This window comes from Convolutriloba macropyga, chromosome 14 (genome assembly GCF_964194025.1).
Source record: "Convolutriloba macropyga chromosome 14, txConMacr16.3, whole genome shotgun sequence".
Classification (NCBI taxonomy): domain Eukaryota; kingdom Metazoa; phylum Xenacoelomorpha; order Acoela; family Convolutidae; genus Convolutriloba; species Convolutriloba macropyga.
The window spans coordinates 12,383,242-12,411,182 of NC_134481.1; the positions used below are offsets into that span (position 1 = coordinate 12,383,242).

At 35.2% G+C, this 27,941-nt stretch overlaps 2 protein-coding genes and 1 non-coding gene across 6 annotated transcripts in view; 1 reads left to right on the forward strand and 2 right to left on the reverse strand.

Moving 5' to 3' along the window:
• LOC142352998 (WD repeat and FYVE domain-containing protein 3-like) overlaps window positions 1–27,941 on the reverse strand; it is a 249,253-nt gene that overhangs the window by 218,339 nt on the left and 2,973 nt on the right. For 2 of the 4 annotated variants that reach the window (XM_075405174.1, XM_075405171.1), the window contains exons 4-7: window positions 22,909–23,108; window positions 7,643–7,850; window positions 1,626–1,792; window positions 733–774 (exon numbers count right to left, since the gene is read on the reverse strand). In XM_075405174.1, coding sequence (XP_075261289.1) covers window positions 733–774; window positions 1,626–1,792; window positions 7,643–7,850; window positions 22,909–23,108 — 617 coding nt within the window. The remainder of the gene's footprint in view (window positions 1–732; window positions 775–1,625; window positions 1,793–7,642; window positions 7,851–22,908; window positions 23,109–27,941) is intronic. The other 2 variants (XM_075405173.1, XM_075405172.1) reach the window with 1 other exon arrangement.
• The window catches only part of LOC142352999 (uncharacterized protein C05D11.1-like), a 354,622-nt gene that overhangs the window by 213,766 nt on the left and 112,915 nt on the right, over window positions 1–27,941 (forward strand). The window lies entirely within an intron of this gene.
• Window positions 23,445–23,606, reverse strand: LOC142353762 (U1 spliceosomal RNA). Its single transcript, XR_012761065.1, has one exon. It is a non-coding gene; the product is annotated as a U1 spliceosomal RNA (small nuclear RNA).

The following is a 27,941-nucleotide window of genomic DNA, read 5'->3' on the forward strand; positions in this document are numbered from 1 at the left end:
GAAAAATCTCGCTCCACTAAGCTTGAAAAATGACTTCATGCACGCAATTCATTTGAAATTGCGTGAACATCTCTACTTTGAAATTGGAGTGAAAAAATTTCACGCCGCAAAATTGCTCGCTTTTTCGCTCTACTGCCTGTTTCGGCGTGATTAAAATCTGTTCTCCAATTAGACTTCAAAAATCATGAAAATGTGTAAACAGATTTTAAACAAGAAAGCGACCCAATACAATTCAATTTCTTTGAATTGTAAAAAGACAGAGAACCAATACAATCCGAATTTTTGGATTTAAAAAAACAAGAGAAGGCCAATAAGAGCCCCAGCTATCGCTTTGCGGCTATTAGTAAATTCTATCGCTTAATATGCATATAAATTTTTCTGTGTGATCTGATCAAATACGAAACGCTGAGGACGTAGTATGTTGCAAAAGAGATGGGCTGCACCATAGATGAAACTTCTTAAAACCAATTTACGCCGTCGGTAGAAGCCATTAAGAGTAGCTGTATATAGATATCTGAGGCTACAACCTGTCTTTTTAACACCCATTATATCTGCTCTAGTGTTTGAGGAAAGACTTTCCAGGAAAGGATCGGATAGAGTGGTACACGTCTAATGATTATGAAGATCACAAAAAGATGATTTGATCTGAACAAGAATGATTCAGCTCGTTTTTCTGTCTACAGTTTTACAAGTAAACATGGATCTGATCACCTCCACTACTGTCGCTCTCACCTTTAAACCCTTTTGTGATTTTCTTCACTTTCGAAGGCGTTCCTTCAAAACAGACTTCTGGTAGAAAATCATATAAAAGGGATATACTGGGAAAAGGGCACAAATAATAGCCACCAAATTGTAAAAATCTCAGCAAATATTTCTGATCATTATTTTGTTAACCTGGTAGAGCACGACTTCCTTTTGTATTTTGCACAATTCAATAAGCTATACAAATTTATAAACGTGAAATCCAGCACTTTACGAACTATTATTTAAAAATGCGCATTAATTTGCTCAAATAGGGTATCAAAAAATAGATATGGTATCGCAAGCACAAACATGTCTTCCATTATAGCGCCTCAGCTTTCTTTGTGGACATACAATGCATGTACCAGCCCAACCACCCCCCCCCCCCCAAAAAAGAGAGAGAAACCGTGAATATACCACTGTGGGGACCAATTGGAGGGGGGGGCACATACAAATAGGACCGCTAAGGCAAAATTTGAACTGCTAAATTCAGCCTACTGCTAAGGAGACTTCAGCCTCGGACAAAACGCTACTTTGATTTACACAGTTGCCGCTAAGCTCAAACAAGCTGTCCAAATATTCACGACGCGTCTTCAGGAAAAGAAGAGACAGCTAATATGCCTGGCTATTAGCTCTGTTCATTATATACCAGAGCTAATTTATATATCATTATATAAATTGGCAGATGATGGCATCATAGAATTCTTAGCGGTTCCCTCATAGTCCTACACTTCAAATTAGAGGGGCTGGAAACTAGAGCCACCCCTCCTCCTCAAAAACGTTACCGCATTCTTAATCATACAATCCATAAAGATGGCTACATTAGGGGGAGGGAGGACTGTAGCAGAGTAAGACCCTATGCATAGGGTCGATGGAAAACAAACCTCGATTGCTAGGTTGAGGAATTGAGAAGTCAGGCAGGGAGAACTGAATCTCGAGGTCAGAGGGCGGCTTGAGCTCACTATCTCCGCAGTAGACAAGACTCAGTATTGAAAGAGCCAAAGTACGAATTGTGGCATCTATGTTTGCTTCGCACTCTGACTGGTCCATTCTGAAAAGAGTGTTTTTATCAATAACTCCAGCTGTAGGGGAAAATCTAGGAAATATAGGGAGTATCTGGAAAAACACAAGCACAAAAAATCTCACGAGCAATTAGAATACTCGTAATGACATCAAACCATAGATATCAAACCATCTTCCCTTCCCTTCTAGTTACTCAAGGTTTGATCTCGCTATCTGAGTTTACGCTGAACACGTAGAGCTTCTTGTCAAGCTATGTCGAGCTTATCTAATGCGAAAAATTATATATTTGGTCTCAAAATTCTAACAATCCTTACTTAAATTGTGCATCTCCGATTTAACAGTTTCTAAATTTCTTGTCCTATCTCTTCTGCGGTTATGCCCAGAGACCAACCTCTCCCCTCATAACCTCTAACAGCATCGGGAGCAAAAGCAGGATAGTGCAATTGAAGACACGTTATAACAAGATTCATATTAGAGATGCTTGGTGTTCGTTCGCAAGGCAGTTTTTTAGAGTGACGTAATGTTATTTCATAATTGCAATCAGATTTAGATTCAATTTAATTCTTTTCTAAAAAACAGCTGACAAAATTTTTAAAAAATCAGCAATGCCGAATCCAATCAAAAGAAAACGTCGAATTTTAAATTAAGCACCGAAAAAGAACGAAGCCGGCAAATTGCCGGAAAAAAGCCGCCGTTGGCCCGCTTGACGCACATTGTGATTGAAAGAGAAAAAGAAAAAAAGAGAAATTTTTGTACCAAAGTGTTCTTATTTGGTGTGTAGATTCTTCAAATTCCGTTAGATTCTTAATTACAAGTTAAATCAGCTTCTAAACTGAAGGCTCTTAAGCATAATACTAATGATAGCTATCAATAGCTTTAATGAAATTTGATAACATAATGCATTGACCGCCCTTTATATGTTTATCCCGTTTCTTTTGAAACTGATCTTTTGACTTGGATGGAATTCACTACATAAGGTAATTCAATACGTGAAAGAATTGAAAATCCTTTAAGTTGAAACAGTGAGTGAAGTAAGCCAGAAGTCCAGCGTGAAAATTGTGACTTCTTTAAAACAAAAAACGTGATCAAAAGGTAAAGCGAAACAAAAAACATAGAAGGACAAGTCCTGACGTACAATTCAAAGAATTTTCATTGACTAAACAGAAAACTAATACTAGAACGGACTACTAATGGATTGGCAAAACCATTTAGGAAAAAATCCGATCCAAAAAATCGAAAAAACAAAATCAAAGTGAAATTGCCGCATGTGAACAAAAAACCACTAGCCAGAAAGCGAATTTTTGTCCAAACACCGTTTTCTCACTCTAGTTTAAATTTAGAGCGAAAAAATTCACACCGCAAAACCACTCTCTTTTTCGCTCCACTTCCTGTTTCGGCGTCACCAAAATCACTACTCAAATTTGACTTCAAAAATCATGAAAATGTGTGAACAGATCTTAAAAAAAAGACAGCGACCCAATACAATTCAAATTCTTTGAATTGTAAAAACATAGCAGAACATGTCCTGGCTTTCAATTTAAAGAAGTTTCATTGATTAAACAAAAAGCTAGACCTGGAACGGACTATAAGTGAATTGGGAAAACCAGTTCTCAAAAAATCAGATACAAAAACAGAACATAGCCGACTAACGTCGGGCTAATTGATCTAAACGACCAGCGAGCGTTTGATTTCGTCAGCAGCTAGCCATGGTATAGTGACCTCTGGTCGCTACCTCATTATCTCATTTTTGAAGACGAATGACAAATGGGTCAGACGAAAAATCAGCCAAGCGAAAAATTGCATAAAAGACAAACAGGATTAATATATTTTACTACAAATTGCTTTTGAGATCAATTAGAAATGAAATATAAAAAGTGCCGGTTAGGTCATTCATCATAAAAAACAATTCTATTATACCTCATTGTTAATGAGGATCATGACATTACGCCACATAACAGCAGCTGAAGTGCGGCATCAAAATAGAGAGAGAGAGAGAGAGATAAAACGTGAACGAGAAAGAGAAGGAAAGGAACCCTAAACGACAGAGAGAGAAAGAAAGGGGAATATTTTCCATGATGGCATTCAACTCTGCAACATCTAGCTTTCTTGCCTTGTTAGTATACATATCATATAGAAAAACTGATAAGCGAAAAATTAAAAAGTTTTCAACTTCGCAAAAAATTCGCAGTAAATTTAAAACCATTTTTTGTCTCGAAAATTATGTAAAGTAACCCATCTCCAAGACTTGAAAAGTTTTATTGGCCAGTAATAGTCGTTAAACTCAGAAAAAGACAAATATTAAAAAAGTTCGGAAAAAATTGCAAATTCTAACAAAATCTTGCTAAAACTCAAATATTAAAATCTTAACAACCATTTCATGGTCTCAAGAGACTATCCGGTATCCCTTTTTCAAGCCTGAAAGAGTTTCACAGGCTCATAAAGGTCCATACACTTGGAAAATAAAAATTTTCCAAAAATTTAAAAAATTTAAATTATATCCAAAAGTTACTAAAACTGGAGTCACAAAAAAATTGATAACCATCCCATTAACTCCCCTGCCGGGAAAATTTCAAGAACATGAAAAATTGCAAATATTTTAAAATGATCAAAATCGTGATATTAAAATCTTGAAAAACATTCAATTACATCTATAAACTTTGAAGTAACAAATTATTAAACCCTAGAGGAAAATCCGTGGCTCTTGAGGAAACCTAAAAATGACAAAAATTTTAAAAAAAACTTAAAAAAAAATAAGAAAAAATATCCATGATCAACAAAAATTAAAACATGATCACTAACAATTTTCGAGTAACTTATTATCAAACTCTAACGGAGGTTTTCTGACACTTGAGGCTCAAAAAACCTGAAAAATGAAAATAAATCGCAAAAAATTTAAAAATGGCAAAAATTGTCAAAAATATGCTAAAATTCGTGATGTTAAAATCTTGCAAGGCATTCCATTTCCTCTGGAAATTATACAGTAACCTATTTTGAAACCCAAAAGGAGGTTCCTTGGCTCTTGATGGTGAAATACCTAAAAACGACAAAAACTTTTGTAAAAAAAACTTGAAAAAAAGACAGTTTTATCAAAACGTTGCTAAAATTTGTGGCACAAAAAAGTTGAAAAACTGTTCCATGGCCATCAAAAATTTGTCAAAGTTTATCAGACGAAAAATTGATCAAGCGAAAAATCGCATTAAAAAGACCGACAGGACAAATATATTTCCTGCAAACTTCGTTTGAGAGCAATTAAAAATCAAGGTCAAAAAGTCGCATAAGAACAAACGTAGCCGGCAGATTGCCGGAAAATAGCCGCGACAGACGCTTGGAGCCTTCCATGCATTGAAACAACTAAAGAGATTATATAGACAGATCGACCACCAGTCCTTCAATAGACCACTAGACATTTTGGGTTAGCTTTGGACTGTCATTTTTATGAGACATAAGCTCTATAAGGAGAAAGCCCTAATACGGCTTTTCAAAATTAGAATCCTTTCCGTTTGTTCCCCCTCAGCTTAGTGGGCGCATATTAATTGCATCCCTCAGATGCACGTGCAAATTTTTTTTACAAAATGACTTACTATGTAATTGCACGTGCTCTGCAAATGGGGGCGCATAAAGTACTGGGGGCTCAAACGGAAAAGATCCCAAAATTAATATTCGAAATCAAAAACTCAAGATTCTAATAATCAAGAATTAGGGCATATATGTTCGGCACTACTTAGATGCACACTATTGACCTTTAACAAGTAAATGTTCATAAAATTTGAAGTTCCATAAGCGATTTCAGAAGTCATTTTTTTGAGTGAGGTAAGTCATTGAAAAAGTCAATTCCAAAAAGTCAGGGCAAGACGAAATAGAAATCGGTTACACGAAGTAAAAAAAAGTTAAGAGAGCGCTATAATAGCCGCCTGGAATTGAGGACGCGGCTATTAAACACCAATAGCGAGAAAAGGAAATTTGTTTCAAACAAAAAACTAGGCCTAGAAAAAACTACGAATGGATTGGCAAAAAACCATTTAGAAAAAAAATCCGATAAAAATCGAAAACATAGCCGGCAGATTGCCGGAATAGCTGCGAAAGAATAGACCTGCGTGCCATATAATAGAGATAAAAACAGATACAGATCTAAATTTAAAAAAAATCGACGCCGCTCAAAAAACTAGGCTAAAAAACATTCAGCGATAAATTAATAAAGCTTGTTAAAATTCATTCCAAAGAAGCATCTTATTAGGGACCTTTACTGCACATATGAATTCCTTTGACCTTAAACAAATTCAAATTAAACTTAAGTTTTAAAGTGCAAAAGTCATTTTATTGAGTGAGGTAAGTCACGTATGATCAAAATCTAGTCACGCAAATAACCTAAAAATTTTAGCTACAGCGAGTGAGAAATGACGCCACGCGCGCAAATGCCGTTAGTGAGAGGAAGTAGTCATTCAGAAAATTTGACTCTTTCAGCTTTGCTGTGTGAACAAATGTAAAACGAAAAAAGAGCGTCAGACGACGAAACAAAAAAAAAACCAAGAGCACCGCAATATAGCTACGCTCAGCTTATAGCTTCGCAGCTATAAAAACATCAAAAATCAAAGTGAAATTGCAGCATGTGAACACAAAACCACAAACGAGAACGCAAATTTGGGTTACCAACAGCGGTTTCCCATTACTTTAAAATTAGAGGGAAAAAACTTCACGCCACAAAATCACTAGCTTTTTCGCTCCACTTCCTGTTTCGGAGTGACCACCCAATTTGTTAAAATCACCACTCCAATTTGACTTCAAAAATCATGAAAATGTGTCAACAGATCTTAGGAGCAGAACGACAGCACCCCAATACAATTCAAAATCTTTGAATTGTAAAAAAGAGCGCCGAAATAATAGCCGTTGAGAGGCTGACGGCCGCTATTAAACAGTATTATTGATAACAAAACCTATAAAAACTAAAGAGATATGACTAAATGTGAATCGCCAGATACGATGAATAAAAAACAGTGGCTCAAACACGAAAGCTAAAACTAAGCGGCGAATGCTAGTGCTCTAGTTTTTAAAACAAACTCCAATTTATGTCATGATAATCAAATATTTAACTTCGTAGTTATAACAAATTTTCATCTTTGAAGAGCGAACATTGTCTTTCAAAAAACGGCTCACAACATTTTATTGTCATTTCACGCTCGGGCATTGTCTGCCATTATATGTTATCTCACTACGACCTAGATGGCTACTAAAGACACAACTTGAATTTAAGCTCGATTGAATGGAACTACACTGAGGCAGAGAAATTTTTACTTTAATACTTTTTTTCAGGCAGTAGATGAAAGAAACAGTCTCGATGAAATAGCTCAAATGAGTTGCGAGTATTCAACAAGGTTAATTGCCATTTTTGTCATCGTGAGATATTAACAGGGTTCCAAGATTTAATCAAATATTTTGATGATGTGAGCCAGGAAAGATCAAGAAACATAGTCGAAGTTCTGTGCAACAAATAACTGACAAAATATTTTTATCATTCATTTAAAGGTTTTAATTATAATTTCAAAGAATGCAATGGATTCTAGAGAACTTAAGTCCTCAAAATTCAAAATTTAAAAAAGTCTCGTGGCCAACAAAATCTTTATAGCCATATCTAACAAACCAAAACACTATTCCAATGACCGCAAAGTTTTAAAGGCAGCATCAAAGGAAGACTACTATGCATGTCCTCGAAATCCTAGATTTGCGATAACAAAAACGTCAAGTCGCAACGACGCTGCTCTCGATAACGACATCAACTGTCAGTTCAAAGTACAAAACTATTCAAATCCGTAACCATTTTCTTAAGCGCTGGAAAACTATATTCCAGATTAGCTCTAATTAGAGAACGGCAATAAGTACTAACTTGACGAGAAAGTCCTTGAGGAACTCGTATCCCTTGTGACGCTCGAAGTCATCAAGCAGTTTAACACTAAGAGCAGCCGAGTCCTTGAGCAGGCAGAACATGGTTACAAACATCTCAACTATCTCCAGGGGTGAGAACTGGCCAATCTCACGCATCTTCTCAATGCACTGTCGCACACACTCTTTCCGTCTTATGTAATTGATCACACCTATAAATACCATCAATATAAAAAATTTTTATGGGCAGCTGAACGAGACAAATGATTATTACGAATCAGAAGGAAAAACAGTTTCACAAGTTTAGAGAAACAATAACGTCATTCGCTTCAATTTTCTGATGTCAACTTATTCAAAACCAAAGTGGCAATTCTTTTATTCTAAGCATGAAGCTTGCAACAACGTCAAAAAAGTTTATTGACAACTTGAGTTCAGGAAACTTCAAAAAAAAAACCATAATATGATTGCAAATTTGTCTTCTATTACTTCAAAATATTCATATGTTTGTAATCAAGACCAATTCATCCTTGCAAAGACAAAGAATAAATAAATTACAGGCCTGCAGAAATCGGTTTCCACAGGAAAAAACGACAAAAAGTTGGATAAATAAAGCCATAATTTTTAGGCCAATGTCCTCAAAAACCAAATTCACGCCAAGAAAATCTATCTACGAACATTGAAACAAGCTTGGAAAGTTTCATTGTTGCCTAAAGATTGACAAAGTCGAAAAAGGACAAGAATTTCGCAAACATGAAAAGCCAAAGTTAAAAATCCTCTAATAAATATCTTCTGAACCCTTCAGTTGTCACAGAAAACTATTCAGTAACCAATCTTTGAAAATCGTCCAAAAACAAGCCCTCGAAAAGATACACTGGCCCCTAAAGATCGAAAAACAAAGTCATTTTTGAAAAAAAATGAAAAAATGGCAAACTTTGATACAAATTTGCTTAAATTCCTCAGAGTATTATCTTCAAAAGTATTTATTTGTCAGAACAAAATAAACAGTAATCATCTTAAAGCACATGAAAAACTTTATTGTCCCCCAGAGACCGAAACACTCAAAAAATGACAAACATTTTCAAAAAACATGAAGAAATTGGCAAATTTTAATACAAGTTTGCTATAATTCCTCAGATTAAAATCTTCAGAACTATTTAGTTGCCACAAAAAAAACTACATGTTAACCATATTCAAAACCATGGAAAGCTTCAATGGCCCCCAAAGTCCAAATTTAAAAAACATTGACAAAAATTGACAAATTTTAATAAAAATCTGCTAAAATTGTTTCATATCTTCAAAACTAAATAGTTGGCACAAAACTTTTTCCAATGTCCCCTCTTTGAGCCCATAAAAAGGTTCAATGGCCTCTAAAGATCAAAAAACTCCAAAATTGTCAAAAACTTTCAAAAAACACGGAAAAAATTGCAATTTTCGAAGAAAACTTTCAAAAATTCCGCATATTTAAATCATCAAATTGAATTTGTTGTCACCTAAGACTACTCATTAAAACATCATCAAGCTTCTAAAGACTACTAAAGTCCACTGAGGGCCTCTATTGCAACTTAATGCCCGCCGAGCTTTACCAGTTTATCCTGCCTCGTAAGCTAAAAAGTCGTCAGAAAAAAGTGGGAAAACATCTTAAAAAACACAGCGCATCAATACAATCCAAATCCTTTGGACTGCAACAAATGACCTCATACACGCTTGTCAGTTCAAAAATGCACGAAAGAGCGAACGAAAGTTTAATTGAAGTGAGCATGACGCCATATTGTCGTTAAAAATCTTCACGAAATATAGAAAACACAAACGAAGGCCAATTATGGTAACGTCTCATCAAATAGATGTAACATAAATTTCCGACGAATCTGATTGGTTGAGAAACTGAAAACACTAACTTTATACGTTCAATTGACATTAATTCGATATTATAAATTCAACCGCATCCACGGCTTCACGGGCCATGGCCATGCTTCACCCGCCCGTCCATGGGACTTGATCTTAATCTCTTAACGGAATTCTTTTTCGATCCAACGCGATTTCTGAGCAATTTTACGGTAACACTTATATTAAAACATGGTTAATTTGCTTAGCAATCAGCCAATCAGAAAATAGTATTAACATTTTCTCAATTCTGATTGGTCCGCAAAAAAATTTCTATATTTCGATACGCCTGCCATTTTCACTACCACCGCCAATAATAGCTCCTATCTACTATCTTTATTATAAACTATTTCAAAGTTTCAAAAAAATTATCCCACTGTTGGATATCTTTCTTATCTACACTTCTAGTATGTTATCTACACTTCTTTAAACTTGTCGGTACATCAGTCCTATGAGGCTTTCCATTAAGGTATTATAATCGGCATGTTGTTGATGAACTTTTAATTGGAGTTGGTGGATAAAAACGATCGGTGCAGCTTTGACTCTGGTGATAGAGTTGGCATAAACAACAAAAAAAAAGCATGATAAAGCATTTCGCATTCATAATAGCCATAAAAAAACTACGAATCACCTTTAAAATAATGACAAAAACAATAATAAAAATTGCTGCTTTCAGGGCTTAAAAAACAAAAACTGACCTTTTCACCCTGAATTTAGGCCCTACAGCAATTTCAGCGCATTAAGCACCTAAAAGGCCAAAACGCCAATAAAGCCAGCTGAGGTCCTCTATTGCATCACGATGCCCCCGAGCTTCACTTTTATCCCGTTTCAAAAGCTCAAAGTCATGGAAAAAATGTGAAAACAGCTTTAAAAAACCACAGTAGGACCAGTCCTGAATTATAATTCCAAGAATTGAAGAAACTAAAGGCCATAAAATGAGCCTCTTTAAAAAGAACAGCCTCCGATAACATCCAAAGCAAAATCCCAGACTTCCACGAAAGTAAACAAAGCGCAATAAAAAACTAATTTCATTTCTTCAAGAAAAGTGTTAACGAAGCTATTGTTCCCAACAACAACATCAAAAAGAATTTGACAAAATAAAAGGACAACAAACATTTGAGAAAATGATTTTTTACGAAAGTCATTGACAATAAGTGGCATCAAAGTCAATGAAACAAGCAACTAAAACTCGAATTCTTCAAGATCTATTGCACTATCTGTCAACAGAAAGAACATACGAACCTTATCGACAACAATTGGGAGAAAAGTCAAAAAAAGTAGCAACAAAAACTGGTAAACACCAAAAGCTCAATTATAGTTAAAAACATGGTGTCGAAGCCAATTAAACTATTAGATATAAATCTAAACCATTATACAAATACAATACTTGGAACCCTAATTGGAACCCTAACAATTACGCCTAATTGGAAAGCAAATAAGATCTATTATTTCAGAGACTGTCCGACAGGTCAACGAAAAAACCATAAAAATGGCCATAATCCAAAAAGTCAAATATTTTTTTTTAAAAAAAAGTCTCAGTGTTGAAGTCCCAGTGTTTGATATGAAAAAAACTGAATTGACCAAAATTGAGCTCTTAAGACAGTGACCGAGCTAAAAAAATACAAAAGATTTATTAAAAAGCTAAAGTTTTTTTATCTAAAACACTTAATGTCAACGTCGTTAAAACCATTTAATTTCACCTCGAATCAGTAAAAAAAAATAAACATACCTCAATAGGGACCTACAATTATTGAGACTTAAAAACAAAACAACAGAAAGAACGACAAAAACAGCTAAAATCCGAAAAAAAAACAGCGGACAACAGGTAAAATCCGAAAAAAACACTACTTTTCATGCAGACAAGTAGCGTCACAGTCTTTGAAAACCATAAAGTTGCCTATTGAGGGTTTTAAATAAGTGCAACTATGCATTATCATAACATACGTATTGCCTTTTAAAAGAACTCGTAAAGATAATTAAAAAAAGCAAAAACAGAAGTCCTAATTGCCTCACGTGACAAAAATTCGATCACAAAACCGTAAATTTCCACTCACTAAATTTACCATAAAAACACTTTGGAAGAAGTCACGCCTTATAAATACTCAATTTTCACTCCTTTTACTACTCCAGCGTGACTAAAATCACTACTCCAGTATGACATTGACCAGGAAAGATTAAAAACTGTGAACAGATCTTATTAAACATAGCAGGACGAGTCCTAAATTGCAACCCACAGAATGGAATAAAAATCCTGAACTCCTCAATTGACTAACAGAAGAATTGGATATAAAAAAACAAAAAACATATACAAATTGAGAAAAACCAAAACAGAATTTGTTCTGTAAAAAGAGAACCAACAAATATTATATAAAAATTCGAAACAAAAAAAACGACAAATGGCACTCTACAGATACCTTTCTGGACACCAACTACAGGAAGCAGAAAGCACAAAATAGCAAATTTAGAAACAAATCTCTTAAAATTATATAGTTATTGTCCTCATAAACAACTTTCAGTCGATAAAGATTCGGGAACCCACCATCAGGATAGGCTACTGATTAACTGGCAGTTTTTACTGAATAAACACTTGAAAAAAGTTGAAAAAAGCACTTGAAAACATAGCCGGCAGATTGCCGGAATAGCTGCGAAAGAATAGACCTGCGTGCCTTATAATTGAGATAAAAACAGAGACATCTAAATTTTAAAAAAAAATCGACGCCGCCCAAAAAGCTAGGTAAAAAACATTCAGTGAGAAATTAATAAAGCTTGTTAAAATTCATCCCACAGAAGCCTCTTATTAGGGACCTTTGAAGCACATATGAGTTCCTTTGATCTTAAACAAACTCAAATTAAACTTCAGTTTTAAAGTGCAAAAGTCATTTTATTGTGTGAGGTAAGTCACTTGTGATCAAAATCTAATCGCGCAAATAAATTAAAACCTTTTTGCTAAAGCGAGTAAGAAATGACGTCACGCGCGCAAATGCTGTTAGTGAGAGGAAGAAGTCATTCAGAAAATTTGACTTTTTCAGCTTTGCTGTGTGAACAAATGAAAAAACGAAAAAGAGCGTCAGACGACGAAACAAAAAAAACCTAGAGCACCGCAATATAGCTCCGCTCAGCTTACAGCTTCGGAGCTATAAAAACAAAGTTCAAAAATTTCCACTAAAATTATTTTAGACCTTGGTGGAAACAGTTTTCATATCTTGACACACGAAATCAATACTCACTGAAAACAGAAGAAACCTTCTTTGGGTACAAACTGATAAAAGCCGAAGAGTGGCTCAGAGCAGAAACCAAAACAAAGTCGGCATGATGCCGGAAAATAGCTGCCGATGACCCCACTGACCGAAGGTAGAATTAAGACTTGGAGGGAAATGACAAAACCGACAACAAACTAAATTTTTCCAAGGAACAAAACACGTTATGGTTTGTAGTTTTAATGGATAAGACAAATATGGTAAATTCAACCTTTAAATTGGAGAACAAAATTTTATTACTAATACCATTTAGTAGTGCCCTCAAAGAAATTTTGGCAAATTATTGCACTTAATCTATGAATTTAAATCTTATTGCCCGGGCTTTATTGTTTCATCCCCAGTTCGATTTTGCTTCAGAGCCTCCAACACATAAGCGTAAATTTGATGAATGAAATCTAAAGTCCATTTAGTTGAAACAAAGAGGGAAGGTAGAGGTCAAACCCGGAAGTGGTGAAGACCTAAAAAAATTTTAATACACAGCAGGACAAGTCCTGAGTTACAATCCAAAGAATTCAACGGAAGCCTTAATAACTCGTCAATTGACTGACAGAAAAAATAGACAACAACAGCAAAACAAACTTTTGAACAAATTGAGAATTATCAGAATAGAATTTGTACTGTAGACATACTCTCGTTGTTGACGTATCAAGAACCAAAAAATTGAAAAAAGAAAAAACAAATTTGCACTTCAAAAGGATGTTTATGAATGCAAACGACAAGCAAAAGCAAAAACCAGTTTGAAATTTTCTTAAAATAAGTTTTTAACATCTTCATATTATTAGTGTCATTGTCCTCAGAAACATTTGTGTTTTGCTAAAACAGATTTGAGAACCCATCAGCAAGATAAGCTACTCACTTATTGCCAGTTTTTCACGTTGAAAAGTTGCAATTAGAAAACAAAAACAAAATAAACATTTTCCCTTAAAAATTAAAATTATTGAAGACATTTGCGGAAATAGTTTTCTTATCTCAACACAACAAATAGAGATTTACTGAAACCAAAAATCTTTTTCGGATCCACAGACAAAGGCAGAAGATTGGCGTTGAAGAATGCACAGCAAAAAAAACAGCCGGATAATTGCAGGAAAATAGCCTACGTTGACCCCACTGACCGACGGTAGAGTAAAGGACTTAGAGGAAAATAAATATAAAAATTAGCAAAAGCTAAATTTTTCATGGACCAAAAATGTTCTGGTCTGTAGTTTCATAGGATTAGACAAAAATGATAAATCAAGCCCTGAAATGGGAGAAAAAACTTATACCAAATCCTATTAACAGTACTCCAATGAATTTTGATAAATTATTGCAATTTTGTAAACATTGAATCATAATGCCCTGCCTTGATTTCATCCCTCGTTTGATTTTACTTTATAGCCTCAAACACATTAGCTTAAATTTGCTGAACGATTTCTAAATTTCATTTGGTTGAAACAGTGAGAGAGCTACGGCAGATGTCGAACCTGAGGGTGGTGAAGCCTGCAAAAAAGCGAAAACAATATTTAAAACAAAGCAGGACAAGTCCAGAGTAACCAACCAAGAGTTGGAAAGGAGCCTTGTAAACTCTTCAATTACCCAACAGAAACAAGAACACAAAAAATTTAAACAAATTGATAATATCAAAACAAAATTTGTACTATAGGTACTGAGGAGTGGCTTAAAGAAGCCGAGAACAAAAAACCAAAACAAACCCGGAATGTTGCGGCAAGATAGCCGCCGGTCGTTGACCCACTGACCGAGGGTAGAAATAGGAATAAGAGGGAAGAAAAAACCTGACGAAAAACTAAAAATTTAAATTTTAAAAATTAATTTTTAACACTATTTAGAAGTGCACTCAAAGAAATTTTGGTAAACTATTGCACTTAATCTATGAACATTAAATCTTAATACCCGGGCTTTATTGTTTAGTCGCTCGTTCGATTTTGCTCCGCAGCCTCCAAGGCATTAGCATAAATTTGCTGAGTGAAATCTAAACTCCATTTAGTTGAAACAGTGTCAGGTAAGGTAGAGGTCAAACCCGAAAGTGGTATGACCTAATCAAACTTACAAACACAAGACAAGTCCTGAGTTATAATCAGAAAAAATGAATGAAAACCTTCATAACTCGTCAATTGACTAACAGAAAAAATAGATAATACCAGCAAAAACAAAAACATGAGAACCAGAACAAATTGAAAATATCAGAATAGAATTTGTACTGTAGACACTCCGGTTGTAAACGCATCGAGAACCATAAAATTTTAAAAAAAACAATGCACATTTGCATTTCACATTAATGTTTTTTGATGCAAACGACAAGCAGAAGCAAAAACCAGAAAGTGAAATTTTCTTAAAACAAATCCTCAACATCTCTTCATATTATTAGTCTTATTGTCCTCCGAAACACTTCTGGTTTGCTTAAAAAAAGTTTTGAGAACCCAGCAACAAGATGAGCTACTCATTTCTTGGCAGTTTTTATTAAACAAACATGTCGAAAAGTTGCAGTTAGAAAACAAAAACAAAAATAAAACTTTCCGGTAAAATTTAAAATTATTGAAGGCATTTGCTGAAATAGTTTTGGTATCTAATTTATCAAAATAGAATTTGTACTGTATATACTCTAGTTGTGAAGGTATCGAGAACCAAAAATCGTAAAAAAACATAACAAATTGGCATTTGACAGGCATGTTTTCCGATACAAAATACAAGCAGAAGCAAACAAAGAGAAATTTTCCAAACGCAAGGTATAAAGACCTCTTATTATTAGTGTTATTGTCCTCAGAAACATTTTTTTTTGCTAAAACAGATTCGAGAACCCAGCAGCAAGATAGGCTACTGATTTATTCGCAGCTTTTACTAGACAAACACGTTGATAAGTCGCAGTTGAACAAAAAAACTTCATATACAAAATTTGAAAATAAAAAAAAATATATTCAAAATAACAGAATAATAACATCTTAATTTTATCAAAGCGGCAATTTCTCGCTAACAACTACAAAATTCAGCAGCTTTACGAGCCAAAGAGTGGGCAGAAACTGCTCTAAAGACATAAAATTTAAAAAAAGGTGATCAAAAGCTTAGAAAATACTGTCAAAATAGCTTCTGTAATGCTATCATATATTCACTACTATAGCCTTAAGTTTTGTTACACCCATAAAATAAAAAAACTGAAAAAGTTCCGAAACACCCGAAAAAACTACAAGTACAAATAAAATTTTGCAGACATTTGTTATGTTTATATCCTCAAAAAAACATCGGGGTCATTCAAAACAATCAATCAATCAAAATTAAGCCTAAAAATTATTTCTTGCTCACTAGAAGTAAATAAAACCTTAGAAAATTCATACTTAGCAAAGCTTAGTTTTATCCAGATTGTCAAATTCTTTTCTGTATTGTTAAAACCATTCCATTAACCAAATTTCCAGCATTAAAATAATTACTTTTCCCCACAAAATTAAAAAAAACACAAATTTGCATTTCCGAGGCATGTTCTTGGATGCAAACCAGAAGCAGAAGGAAAAACCACAGAAAATTTTCTGAAAACAAGTTTTTAACATCTCTTCATATTATTACTGTTACTGTCCTCAGAAACACTTCCGATTTGCTAAAAAAGATTCTAGAACCAGCAACAAGATAAGCTACTCATTTCTTGGCAGCTTTTACGAAACAAACACCTTGAGAAGTTGCAGTTAGAAAAAAAATAAAACAAAAATTTTCAAGTAAAATTTACAATTATTGAAGACATTTGTTGAAATAGTTTTCGTATCTCAACACAACAAATATTGGCGTAGAACCATACACAGCAAGGAAACAAAACAGCTGGCATATTGCAGGAAAATAGCCTACGTTGACCCCACTGACTGAAGGTAGAGATAAGAGTTAGACAGAGGAAAATAAAGAGAAAAATTACCAAAAGCTAAATTTTTCATCGATCAAATAATTTTCTGGTCTGTAGTTTCATAGGACTAGACAAATATGGTAAACCAAGCCTTGAGAAGGCAGAACAAAATTTTTTTTAAACAAAGGAAGAATTATCAAAACAGGATATGTACTGTAGGTACTCAAAATTTGTACTCAAGGTAGACCTAAAAATTTTCAAAAAGTAAATTACTAACAACATATAGTAGTACAATCGAAGAAATGTTGGTAAATTATTGCATTTCATCTATGAACATTATATCTTAATGCCCCGGCTTTTTTGTTTCATCCCTCGTTAGATTTTGCTCCACAGCCTCCAACACATTAGCGTAAATTTGATGAATGAAATCTAAAGTCCATTTAGTTGAAACAAAGAGGGAAGGTAGAGGTCAAACCCGAAAGTGGTATGACCTAATCAAATTTAAAACACAGCAGGACAGGTCCTGAGTTACAATCCAAAGAATTGAATGGAAACCTTAATAACTCGTCAATTGACTGACAGAAAAAATGGACAGCACCAGCAAAACAAGCTTTTGAACAAATTGAGAATTATCAGAATAGAATTTTTACTGTAGATATACTCTCGATGTTGACGTATCAAGCACCACAAAATTTAAAAAACAAAACACAAATTTGCACTTCAAAAGGATGTTTATGAATGCAAACGACAAGCAAAAGCAACAACCACATTGAAATTTTCTTAAAATAAGTTTTTAACATCTTCATATTATTAGTGTCATTGTCCTCAGAAACATTTGTGTTTTGCTAAAAAAGATTTGAGAACCCATCAGCAAGATAAGCTACTCACATATTGCCAGTTTTCACGTTGAAAAGTTGCAGTTACAAAACAAAAACAAAACAAACATTTTCCCTTAAAAATTAAAATTATTGAAGACATTTGTGAAATAGTTTTATTATCTCAACACAACGAATCGATATTTACTGAAACCAGAAAACTTTTTCGGATCCACAGACAAAGGCAGAAGATTGGCGTTGAAGAATGCACAGCAAAAAGAAACAGCCGGATAATTGCAGGAAAATAGCCTACGTTGACCCCACTGACCGACGGTAGTGTTAAAGACTTAGAGGAAAATAAAGAGAAAAATCAGCAAAAGCTAAATTTTTCATGGACCAAAAATGTTCTGGTCTGTAGTTTCATAGGATTAGAGAAAAATGATAAATCAAGCCCTGAAATGGGAGAACAAAAAACTTATACCAAAACCTATTAACAGTACTCCAATGAAATTTGATAAATTATTGCAATTTTGTAAACATTGAATCATAATGCCCTGCCTTGATTTCATCCCTCGTTTGATTTTACTTTATAGCCTCAAACACATTAGCATAAATTTGCTGAACGATTTCTAAATTTCATTTGGTTGAAACAGTGAGAGAGCTACGGCAGATGTCGAACCTGAGGGTGGTGAAGCCTGCAAAAAAGCGAAAACAATATTTAAAACAAAGCAGGACAAGTCCAGAGTAACCAACCAAGAGTTGGAAAGGAGCCTTATAAACTCTTCAATTACCCAACAGAAACAAGAACACAAAAAATTTAAACAAATTGATAATATCAAAACAAAATTTGTACTATAGGTACTGAAGAGTGGCTTAAAGAAGCCGAGAACAAAAAACCAAAACAAACCCGGAATGTTGCGCAAAATAGCCGCCGGTCGTTGACCCACTGACCGAGGGTAGAAATAGGAATAGGAGGGAAGAAAAAAACTGACGAAAAACTAAAAATTTAAATTTTAAAAATTAAATTTCTAACACCATTTAGAAGTACACTCAAAGAAATTTTGGTAAACTATTGCACTTAATCTATGAACATTAAATCTTAATACCTGGGCTTTATTGTTTAGTCGCTCGTTCGATTTTGCTCCGCAGCCTCCAACGCATTAGCGTAAATTTGCTGAGTGAAATCTAAACTCCATTAAATTATTGAAGACATTTGTGAAATAGTTTTCTTATCTCAACACAACGAATCGAGATTTACTGAAACCAGAAATCTTTTTCGGTTCCACAGACAAAGGCAGAAGATTGGCGTTGAAGAATGCACAGCAAAAAGAAAGAGCCGGATAATTGCAGGAAAATAGCCTACGTTGACCCTACTGACCGACGGTAGTGTTAAAGACTTAGAGGAAAATAAAGAGAAAAATTAGCAAAAGCTAAATTTTTCATGGACCAAACATGTTCTGGTCTGTAGTTTCATAGGATTAGACAAAAATGATAAATCAAGCCCTGAAATGGGAAAACAAAAAACTTATACCAAAACCTATTAACAGTACTCCAATGAATTTTGATAATTATTGCAATTTTGTAAACATTGAATCATAATGCCCTGCCTTGATTTCATCCCTCGTTTGATTTTACTTTATAGCCTCAAACACATTAGCTTAATTTTGCTGAACGATTTCTAAATTTCATTTGGTTGAAACAGTGAGAGAGCTACGGCAGATGTCGAACCTGAGGGTGGTGAAGCCTGCAAAAAAGTGAAAACAATATTTAAAACAAAGCAGGACAAGTCCAGAGTAACCAACCAAGAGTTGGAAAGGAGCCTTATAAACTCTTCAATTACCCAACAGAAACAAGAACACAAAAAAACTAAACAAATTGATAATATCAAAACAAAATTATCACTATAGGTACTGAAGAGTGGCTTAAAGAAGCCGAGAACAAAAAACCAAAACAAACCCGGAATGTTACGGCAAAATAGCCGCCGGTCGTTGATCCACTGACCGAGTGTAGAAATGGGAATAAGAGGGAAGAAAAAAACTGACGAAAAACTAAAAATTTAAATTTTAAAAATTAAATTAACACCATTTAGAAGTACACTCAAAGAAATTTTGGTAAACTATTGCACTTAATCTATGAACATTAAATCTTAATACCCGGGCTTTATTGTTTAGTCGCTCGTTCGATTTTGATCCGCAGCCTCCAAGGCATTAGCATAAATTTGCTGAGTGAAATCTAAACTCCATTTAGTTGAAACAGTGTCAGGTAAGGTAGAGGTCAAACCCGAAAGTGGTATGACCTAATCAAACTTAAAAACACAAGACAAGTCCTGAGTTATAATCAGAAAAAATGAATGAAAACCTTCATAACTCGTCAATTGACTAACAGAAAAAATAGATAATACCAGCAAAAACAAAAACATGAGAACCAGCAGAACAAATTGAAAATATCAGAATAGAATTTGTACTGAAGACACTCTGGTTGTAGACGCACCGAGAACAATAAAATTTAAAAAAATAAAACAAAACATTTGCATTTCACAGTAATGTTTTTCGATGCAAACGACAAGCAGAAGCAAAAACCAGAAAGTGAAACTTTCTTAAAACAAATCCTCAACATCTCTTCATATTATTAGTGTTATTGTCCTCCGAAACCCTTCTGGTTTGCTAAAAAAATTTTTTGAGAACCCAGCAGCAAGATGAGCTACTCATTTCTTGGCCGTTTTTATTAAACAAACATGTCGAAAAAATGCAGTTAGAAAACAAAAACAAAATAAAACTTTCCGGTAAAATTTAAAATTATTGAAGGCATTTGTTGAAAAAGTTTTGGTATCTAATTTATCAAAATAGAATTTGTACTGTATATACTCTAGTTGTGAAGGTATCGAGAACCAAAAATCGAAAAAAAAACAAATAACAAATTGGCATTTGACAGGCATGTTTTCCGATACAAAATACAAGCAGAAGTAAACAAAGAGAAATTTTCCAAACGCAAGGCATAAAGACCTCTTATTATTAGTGTTATTGTCCTCAGAAACAGATTCGAGAACCCAGCAGCAAGATAGGCTACTGATTTATCCGCAGCTTTTACTAGACAAACAAGTTGATAAGTCGCAGTTAAACAAAAAAACTTCAAATATAAAATTTGAAAATAAAAAAAGATATATTCATAATAACAGAATAATAACATCTTAATTTCATCAAAGCGGCAATTTATCGCTAACAACTACAAAATTCAGCAGCTTTACGAGCCAAAGAGTGGGCAGAAACTGCTCTAAAGACATAAAATTTAAAAAAAGGTGATCAAAAGCTTAGAAAATACTGTCAAAATAGCTTCTGTAATGCTATCATATATTCACTACTATAGTCTTAAGTTTTGTTACACCCATAAACTAAAAAAAACTGAAAAAGTTCCGAAACACCCAAAAAAACTACAAGTACCAATAAAATTTTGCAGACATTTGTTATGTTTATATCCTCAAAAAACATCGGGGTCATTCAAAACCATCAATTAATCAAAATTAAGCCTACAAATTATTTCTTGCTCACTAGATGTTAATAAAACCTGAGAAAATTCATACTTAGCAAAGCTTAGTTTTATCCAGATCGTCAAATTCTTTTCTGTATTGATAAAAACATTCCATTAACCAAATTTCCAGCATTAAAACAATTTCTTTTCCCGATAAAACTAAAAACTAAAAAATAAAAAAGTCAAAAAAATTACATGAACAAAATGCTTTGATTCCGGCCATAAAGTTGGCATAAACGAAAATAAATAAAAAAGCAGCAAAAAAACAATTCGCATAGCAAAAGAGCCATACAAACTATGGTCGACTTTTAAAATAACAAAACTACCGTACTATTGAACAAAAATAACAAAAACAAGAAAAATTGCTGCTTTCAGGATTTAAAAAAAAGCGAAAACTGAACTTTTTACCTTGAATTTAGGCCTAAGCAATATCAGCGCAGTAAGCAGCTGAAAAGATACTAAAGCCAGCTTAAGTCCTTTATTGCAAGTCAACGCCCCCGAGCTTCACTTTTATCTCGTTTCAAAAGCTCAAAGTCATGAAAAGTTGTGAAAACAGCTTACAAAAAAACCATAGCAGGACCAGTCCTGAATTATATTCAAAGAATTGAAGAAACTGAAGGCCACATATGAGCCTCCTTAAAAAACAGCCTCCAGTAACAGACAAAACAAAATCGCAGACGTCCACGAAAGTAAATAAAGCCAAAACAAAAACAAAAAACTCATTTCATTTCGTCAAGAAAAATGTAAACGAAATTACTGTTCAAAACCGATAATCTCAAGGAGTTCACACGATTGGAGTTTAGAGAGCAAACACTAAGTCTGTCGAAAACTACTGCAGACAAAATAAAAATAATAAGTGGCACCAAAGACATTGAAAAAAGCAACTAGAACTCAAATTCTTCAACATCTTTTGTACAATCTGTCAATAGAAAAAATTTATGAACCTTATCGAAAACAAATGGGGGAACACGCAACAAACGTAAGTAGCAACAAAATCTGGACACAATCAAAAGCTCAAAAACAGTTGTCGGAGCCAATTAAACTATTGGCTATAAAATAAAACTATTATATACATCCAATTAAACCTAATTGTAGAACAAACAAGTTCTATTATTAATGAGACTAACCACAGGCCGGCAAAAAAGGTCACAATACAAAAAGTCTTGAATAATTTTTCAAAACGAGTAGCGCAAAATTCGTTAAAACCTTCAGCTTTGAGTTCAAAAAAGATACACTCAACTATGCATCAAAAAAGCCAATAAGAACAAAAATTAATGATATGATATATAAAATGTTATATTAATATGTTATATTATTAATATATATTAAAAATTTATAATACAGAAAATACTACAAAGGAATAAATCCACAAAAACATTTTTTGAAAGACAATGCGACAACGATAAAACCTTTTAATTGACCAAAACGGGACTCAAAAGAGCTAATCAGAGCTTTCCATTATAAGACTAAGTGACAGAACAAAAAACTACAAAAGGTGAAAAACTCCAAAAACTCGCTAACATCTTTTCCACCGTTAAGGTCAACGTCGTTAAAACCATTAATTTCAACTCAAGTCAGTAAAATAAACTGCACATAGCTCAATAGGACCATTGAGACCTACAATTGAAGAGTCAACAATACAAAACAACGAAAAGAACGACACACATGCAAAAGCAGAAAACAACCACTTTCATTTCATGAAAAACAGCGTCAAAGTCTCTGTTAAAACCATTACTTCCCGTTTGAGGAGTTTAAGCAAGTGCAACTATAGCTTGTTATAACATACGTATTGCATTTTAAAGTATTCGTAAAGAAAATGAACAGAAACACAACGAAAACTGTCAATGCCGCCTGTAAAAAATTCGCTCTCAAAAACCGAAATATGTTTAAGCATCATGATCTCACTTCACCTCTCTCGCCAGTGAGTATCTTATATTAGCTTAGATTAGCTATTATAGTGGGAAAACGCTATTTTTACCAGGTGTTAGGGAGTTGACAGAGAGGGTTGTGAGTGCAGCTGATGCAGTCTCCCTCCACATAATGTTGTGAGGGGGACAGAAGTTGGCCACTGACGTAATCAGCAAAGCCAAGTCTTCTCCGTTCATCAGTTCCTCGGCCGCCCTCTGGTATCGCAGAAGTTGGGACAGAATGTGGCGAATGGATTCCTTAACTGCTATCCTTTAACAATTGGTATGAGTCAAAATTGAGCATTTTACATTAGGTTAGCTTTGAGCCCAAAAAGTGTCCTCTATGCTTGTAGTACGTATTCAATAGCAATAACAATTATCATAAACACATCACAAAATGCACAAGAAACAGCTGCCTCCACTAAAGACTTAGAACCCAGTCGAATTGTTAACAGCCCAAAATTGCAACAGCAAAAGCCACATTCATATTAATTTGCAAAAACTCAGAATAACAGATATTCCAAACTCACTAGTTTATGAAAAATTAAATCTTTTGCTCGCAAGAATTGTATTGATAGAATTGTATTGATAGAAATGTTCACAATTATTAGGGAAAGCGCGAACGCAGTCCCAACACTAAGAAATTGTGCGTCCGAGTTTCTCGCTTTGGAGAAATCGCAGGGGTCAACCTCCGCGCAGTGCAATGCGGAGGCCTCGCCCTGGGCCACCCCTCTACTTGATCGGGGGACGGCCGACGCCAGGTAATCAAAACTAAATTAAGAAGTCATTATAAATCTCCAACATCAATAATGTTATTTACATAGCAGTAGTTTGAGTTAAGTTTATTTGATTTATTGGGGGCAGTTTGAGTTTAGGTATTTTACTAAGAAAGAGTTTGAGTTTTGGTTAAACGTCAGAAAAATTCCTTTAGCAAGTTGTTTTGCTTTCGTATCGTTCCATGAATTGAAAGTAGTTTTCCAGTCACTGAAATCAAGAATTTGCTCACGAAGCGGTTGTGTGCCGTTGCATTTGAAGATAAGGTGTTCAATTGTTTGGTGGGGTTCGGGGCAAAAATCGCACTTTGATGAGTCACGATAGCCCATATTGAAAAGTTGGTATTTGTCTTTGAAGTTGTTGAAAATTAGACGATAGCAAAGATTTTTTTCCATTGGTGTTAGTTGATGAGAGCTCCAAATTTTGGGGGTTAGTGCAATGAGAAGTTTTGCTGAGATGTCGTACTTAAGTTCACTTCTGCGCAATCTATCTTCAACAAGGATCTTGGGGAACTTTATTTCGATTAACTCAGAGTATATGTCTCTGAAAACCGCGGCAGGAGTAATTAACCTTTTCCTGCCATTTTTCTTCACAAAGACCCGGTCGTTCTCGAGTACGAGGGTTAGTTTATAGTGTCTGAGCATTCTGTTTAGACACTTGTGGAGCGATGAGTCTTTCCACCTCTTGATCACTTCTGACTCATTGTTGTTGGCTTTTGTGAGGTCTAATAGTTTTGCTGTTGTTATTTTGGCATGCAGATACGGCAACCCAACGCCACCGTTGTTGGGGCTGTTATGTAGTACTGCTTTTGAAAGCTCTGGCCGTTTCAAGTTGCTCCAAAATTTCGTATACATTAGCAATTGTAGTTTATTAATGCACTCGTTTGTTATGTCGATGTGTCGTGCTGTGTGAAGGACTTTCGGGGTCCAGAACGTTTCAATCGATAGGCTTTTACCGCGTAGGGACAGCGGGCGAAGTACCAATTGGTCCTTTTCAAGTTCTTCCTTAATAGCGTTGAAGCTACATTGTTCATTCGCAGTGGAGAGAAGAACACCGAGGTATTTAAAGGATTTTGTAGTTTGAAATTCATTTCTTATCTTGCGTTTGGAGACAATGGTTGTCTTTGCAGTGTTGATCTCTAATTGGGTCTGTTCACAAAATTCGTTAACGTAATCAAGTGCTGTTTCTATTGAGTCATGTTTGATGAAAAGCACGACGTCATCTGCATACGCTGAAACTTTTGTTTGGAATTTTGACTTGACGTAAGGGCTTTCTTGCAGGTTGCGTAGGAGCGGTTCAATTCCTAGGATAAAAAGTAGTGCAGATAGTGGGCAACCTTGTCGTACCCCTCGCTGAATTTCTATCCTGTTGCCAAGAAAACCGTTCACTTCAATGATTGAAGTCAGATCTGTGTTGGATTCCTTTATCAAGGAAATCAAACTGTTTGGAACATGAATTGCTTGAAGGAGTTTGAAGATATAAGATCGGTCTAGGCGGTCAAAGGCTTTACTAAAGTCCAGAGAGACTATTGTTGAGTTTTCCCTGATTGCTTCGAGGTTAATACGTGCGTTCAAGATACCTTGGTGCATGGACCGATTTTCAAGATAAGCCCTCTGATGCGGCCCAATGATTTTTCTTAGCAGAGGCTGTAGTCTTGTACTCACGACATGGGAAAGTATCTTCTGATCAGTATTGATGAGCGAGATCGGTCGATAGTCTGTCACTCGGTTGGCTTGAGTTGATTTGGGAATGAGTTTAATTATTGCATCTTTGAAACTATGTGGCAGAAGGTCTCCTTCTCTTGCGTTATTAAACAGATCAGAAAGGATTGCGCTATATTGTTCCTTAAACAGTTTGTATAAATTGGCTGTAAGCCCGTCTGGACCAGGGGAGCTCTTTCCGTTCAGTTTTCTAATCGCGGCTTCAACTTCGCTGGGCAGTATTGGTTTTGATAGTCTTTGAGCTTTTCGTTTGTAGGAGGAAGGCAGTTGCTCCACAAACTTTGATAGTATGGGGTTGTGATTCTCCCCTGGTGATGGGTTGGAGCGATATAGTTGCTGATATTGATCTTCAAACACTTGAAGGATTTCGGCCGAATCTGTTATTACATTGTTCAAGTTGTCATGGAGAGACAAAATGCCGTTGCCTTTTAGTTTTTTCTTTTTAAAATCCTTGAGCGCTTTCGAATCACCTTCGTTCACCTCGAGAAACAGGTTAGCCAAAAACTTGTATTTGTTGTAGGTTTCTTTGCCTTCAATAGTTTTAATTTTTTTATCTAATTCTTCATACCTCATGAAGATATCTCTTGGTAGATTGCTATTCGAGTTAATCTGCTCCTCAACTATGCGTTTTCGTTTTGTAAGGTAGGCTTTTCTGTACGTCTTTATTCTATTCAGATTCACATTTAGGAAGTTGAGAGTCTCTCTGAGTTTCAACTTTAGTTGTTCGTACCTCTCATAGTTTACATTACCAGCATTAAGGAATTCTGTGAACAAATCGAGAACCGATTTCCGATTATCAGTTAAGACTTCTTCGTTGAGTTTCCAGTATCCAGGGCCTCGATCAGTTATTAAATTACTACAGTTTGCATGCAACATCCTGTGATCAGAGTTACTCAGTGGTATTGTGTAACAACATATTTCATGCTCAAGGTTTGTGAAAACATGATCGATTCGCGAGAACGATTTCTGTTTCTTACAGTAGTGAGTAAATCTGTTCATATTATTTTGCGGTTTAGCAGGCGTAAGTTTTAAGTGGGTAATTATGCTCCTCAGCTTGTTGTAGCGAGCTAAGCGTTTATCATCGCAGCGTTTGTTCATTCCTTTGTAGTCCAGGTTTATATCCTCGAATGAATTCAAATCGCCTGCAAAAAGTATCGGCATAGTTGGAGTAGCGTTAGTTGTGCAAACGCTATCGCATACTTGAGAGGCCTTTCGGTAAAAGATGGTAGGGGAGAGATACACATTGATTGATCGAAAGGGTGAATCGTTATAACAAAGTACTAGATCTATATGTGAGTCACTTTCCGATATGATATTCTTTAGGGAAAGGTTTCTGCTCCAGATCGTTATTAACCCTCCGTAGTGACCTTCACAGGGCTTTGTATATGAATCGCAGTTGTGGTAGTCTAAAACTTTTTGTGAACTTTTGCAGAGGCTTTTTATTTTAGTTTCCTGTAAATGAATAACAAAACTTTCGTTAGTTTTAGTCTTCAGAGCTTTTGTTAAAATCATGTTTAATTTAGCAGCTTTACCCAGTCCGTTGCAGTTAAAGGTAAAGACATCAACTGGCAGTAGAGGCATTATAAAAAGTATTTTGGGTTGTCCCTATCGGGGAACACGTTGGGCTGTTTCTTGCTTCTTTTTGCTTTTGTTTTTTTCCAGTTGGTTTGCCGTTTGTTCTCCTTTCCAGGTATGTATTTTTGTACCAATTGAAGATTGACTGGTAAGGTTGGAAAGTGTTGAAACTTTTGGTTTGGGGTGAAGTTGAAGAGATCGTTTGGGGGAGGTTCTCTTTTATAACTCCTATGCTTTCTTGGGCTTATAAAAAGCGCTTCTACGCTTGGGCTTAAGATGGGTTTATTGGAGTTATTATTACCATTTTCAGGTTGGCTTTTCACACAGTCAGGCTGAACTTCATCGCAGGGGTGCGCATTGTTTCCCTGTTCATCGATTCTAAGGCATTCATCGGTGTCGGAAAGTGAACCGCTTTCAACAACTTCGGATTGCTTTTCGTATGATACTGCCACGGGTTCAGGCTCGTTGCTGGGTTTTGGGTTGGCTGGAGGGATAAATTTGTTGAAGCGGCACCATTTCGCATCATGCCCCTTCCACTGTTTGTTTGCTGCTTTGCAGTTTTGGCAATCATGCACGGAGGGTGCGTGAAAGTAAATGGCTACTCCGAACCAATCATGTTCAGTCAACCGAGCGTTTTCCGACCATTCCGTGAAATTTTCCAGTGATTTTTCATTTTGAACGCTCACTTCTAGGATTGCATTTCCTGTGTAGAATACTCCCTCAGGGAGCTCATCAGTTTCTCTGATACTCTCATTCAGTGCTTCGACACCTTCTGGTAAATTGAGTAATGACAACAAACTGTCCTCTGAGCAGGCATACGGTAGGTTATTGAACTTTATTTTAACTTTTTTAGGGAAAAACTCAGAGTTGTTAGGTAGTTGAGTTCCTAGGGGAAATATAGTCCGCCCTAGGAGGTTTATTCCCGATGACTTTATCTCATCCATATAGGGTTTTCCAGCTGATGGACACACCACGGTAAAGCTGTGTCTTGTTCGCTCACAAACTTTTATAAACGTTTTTGAAATTGTTATTTG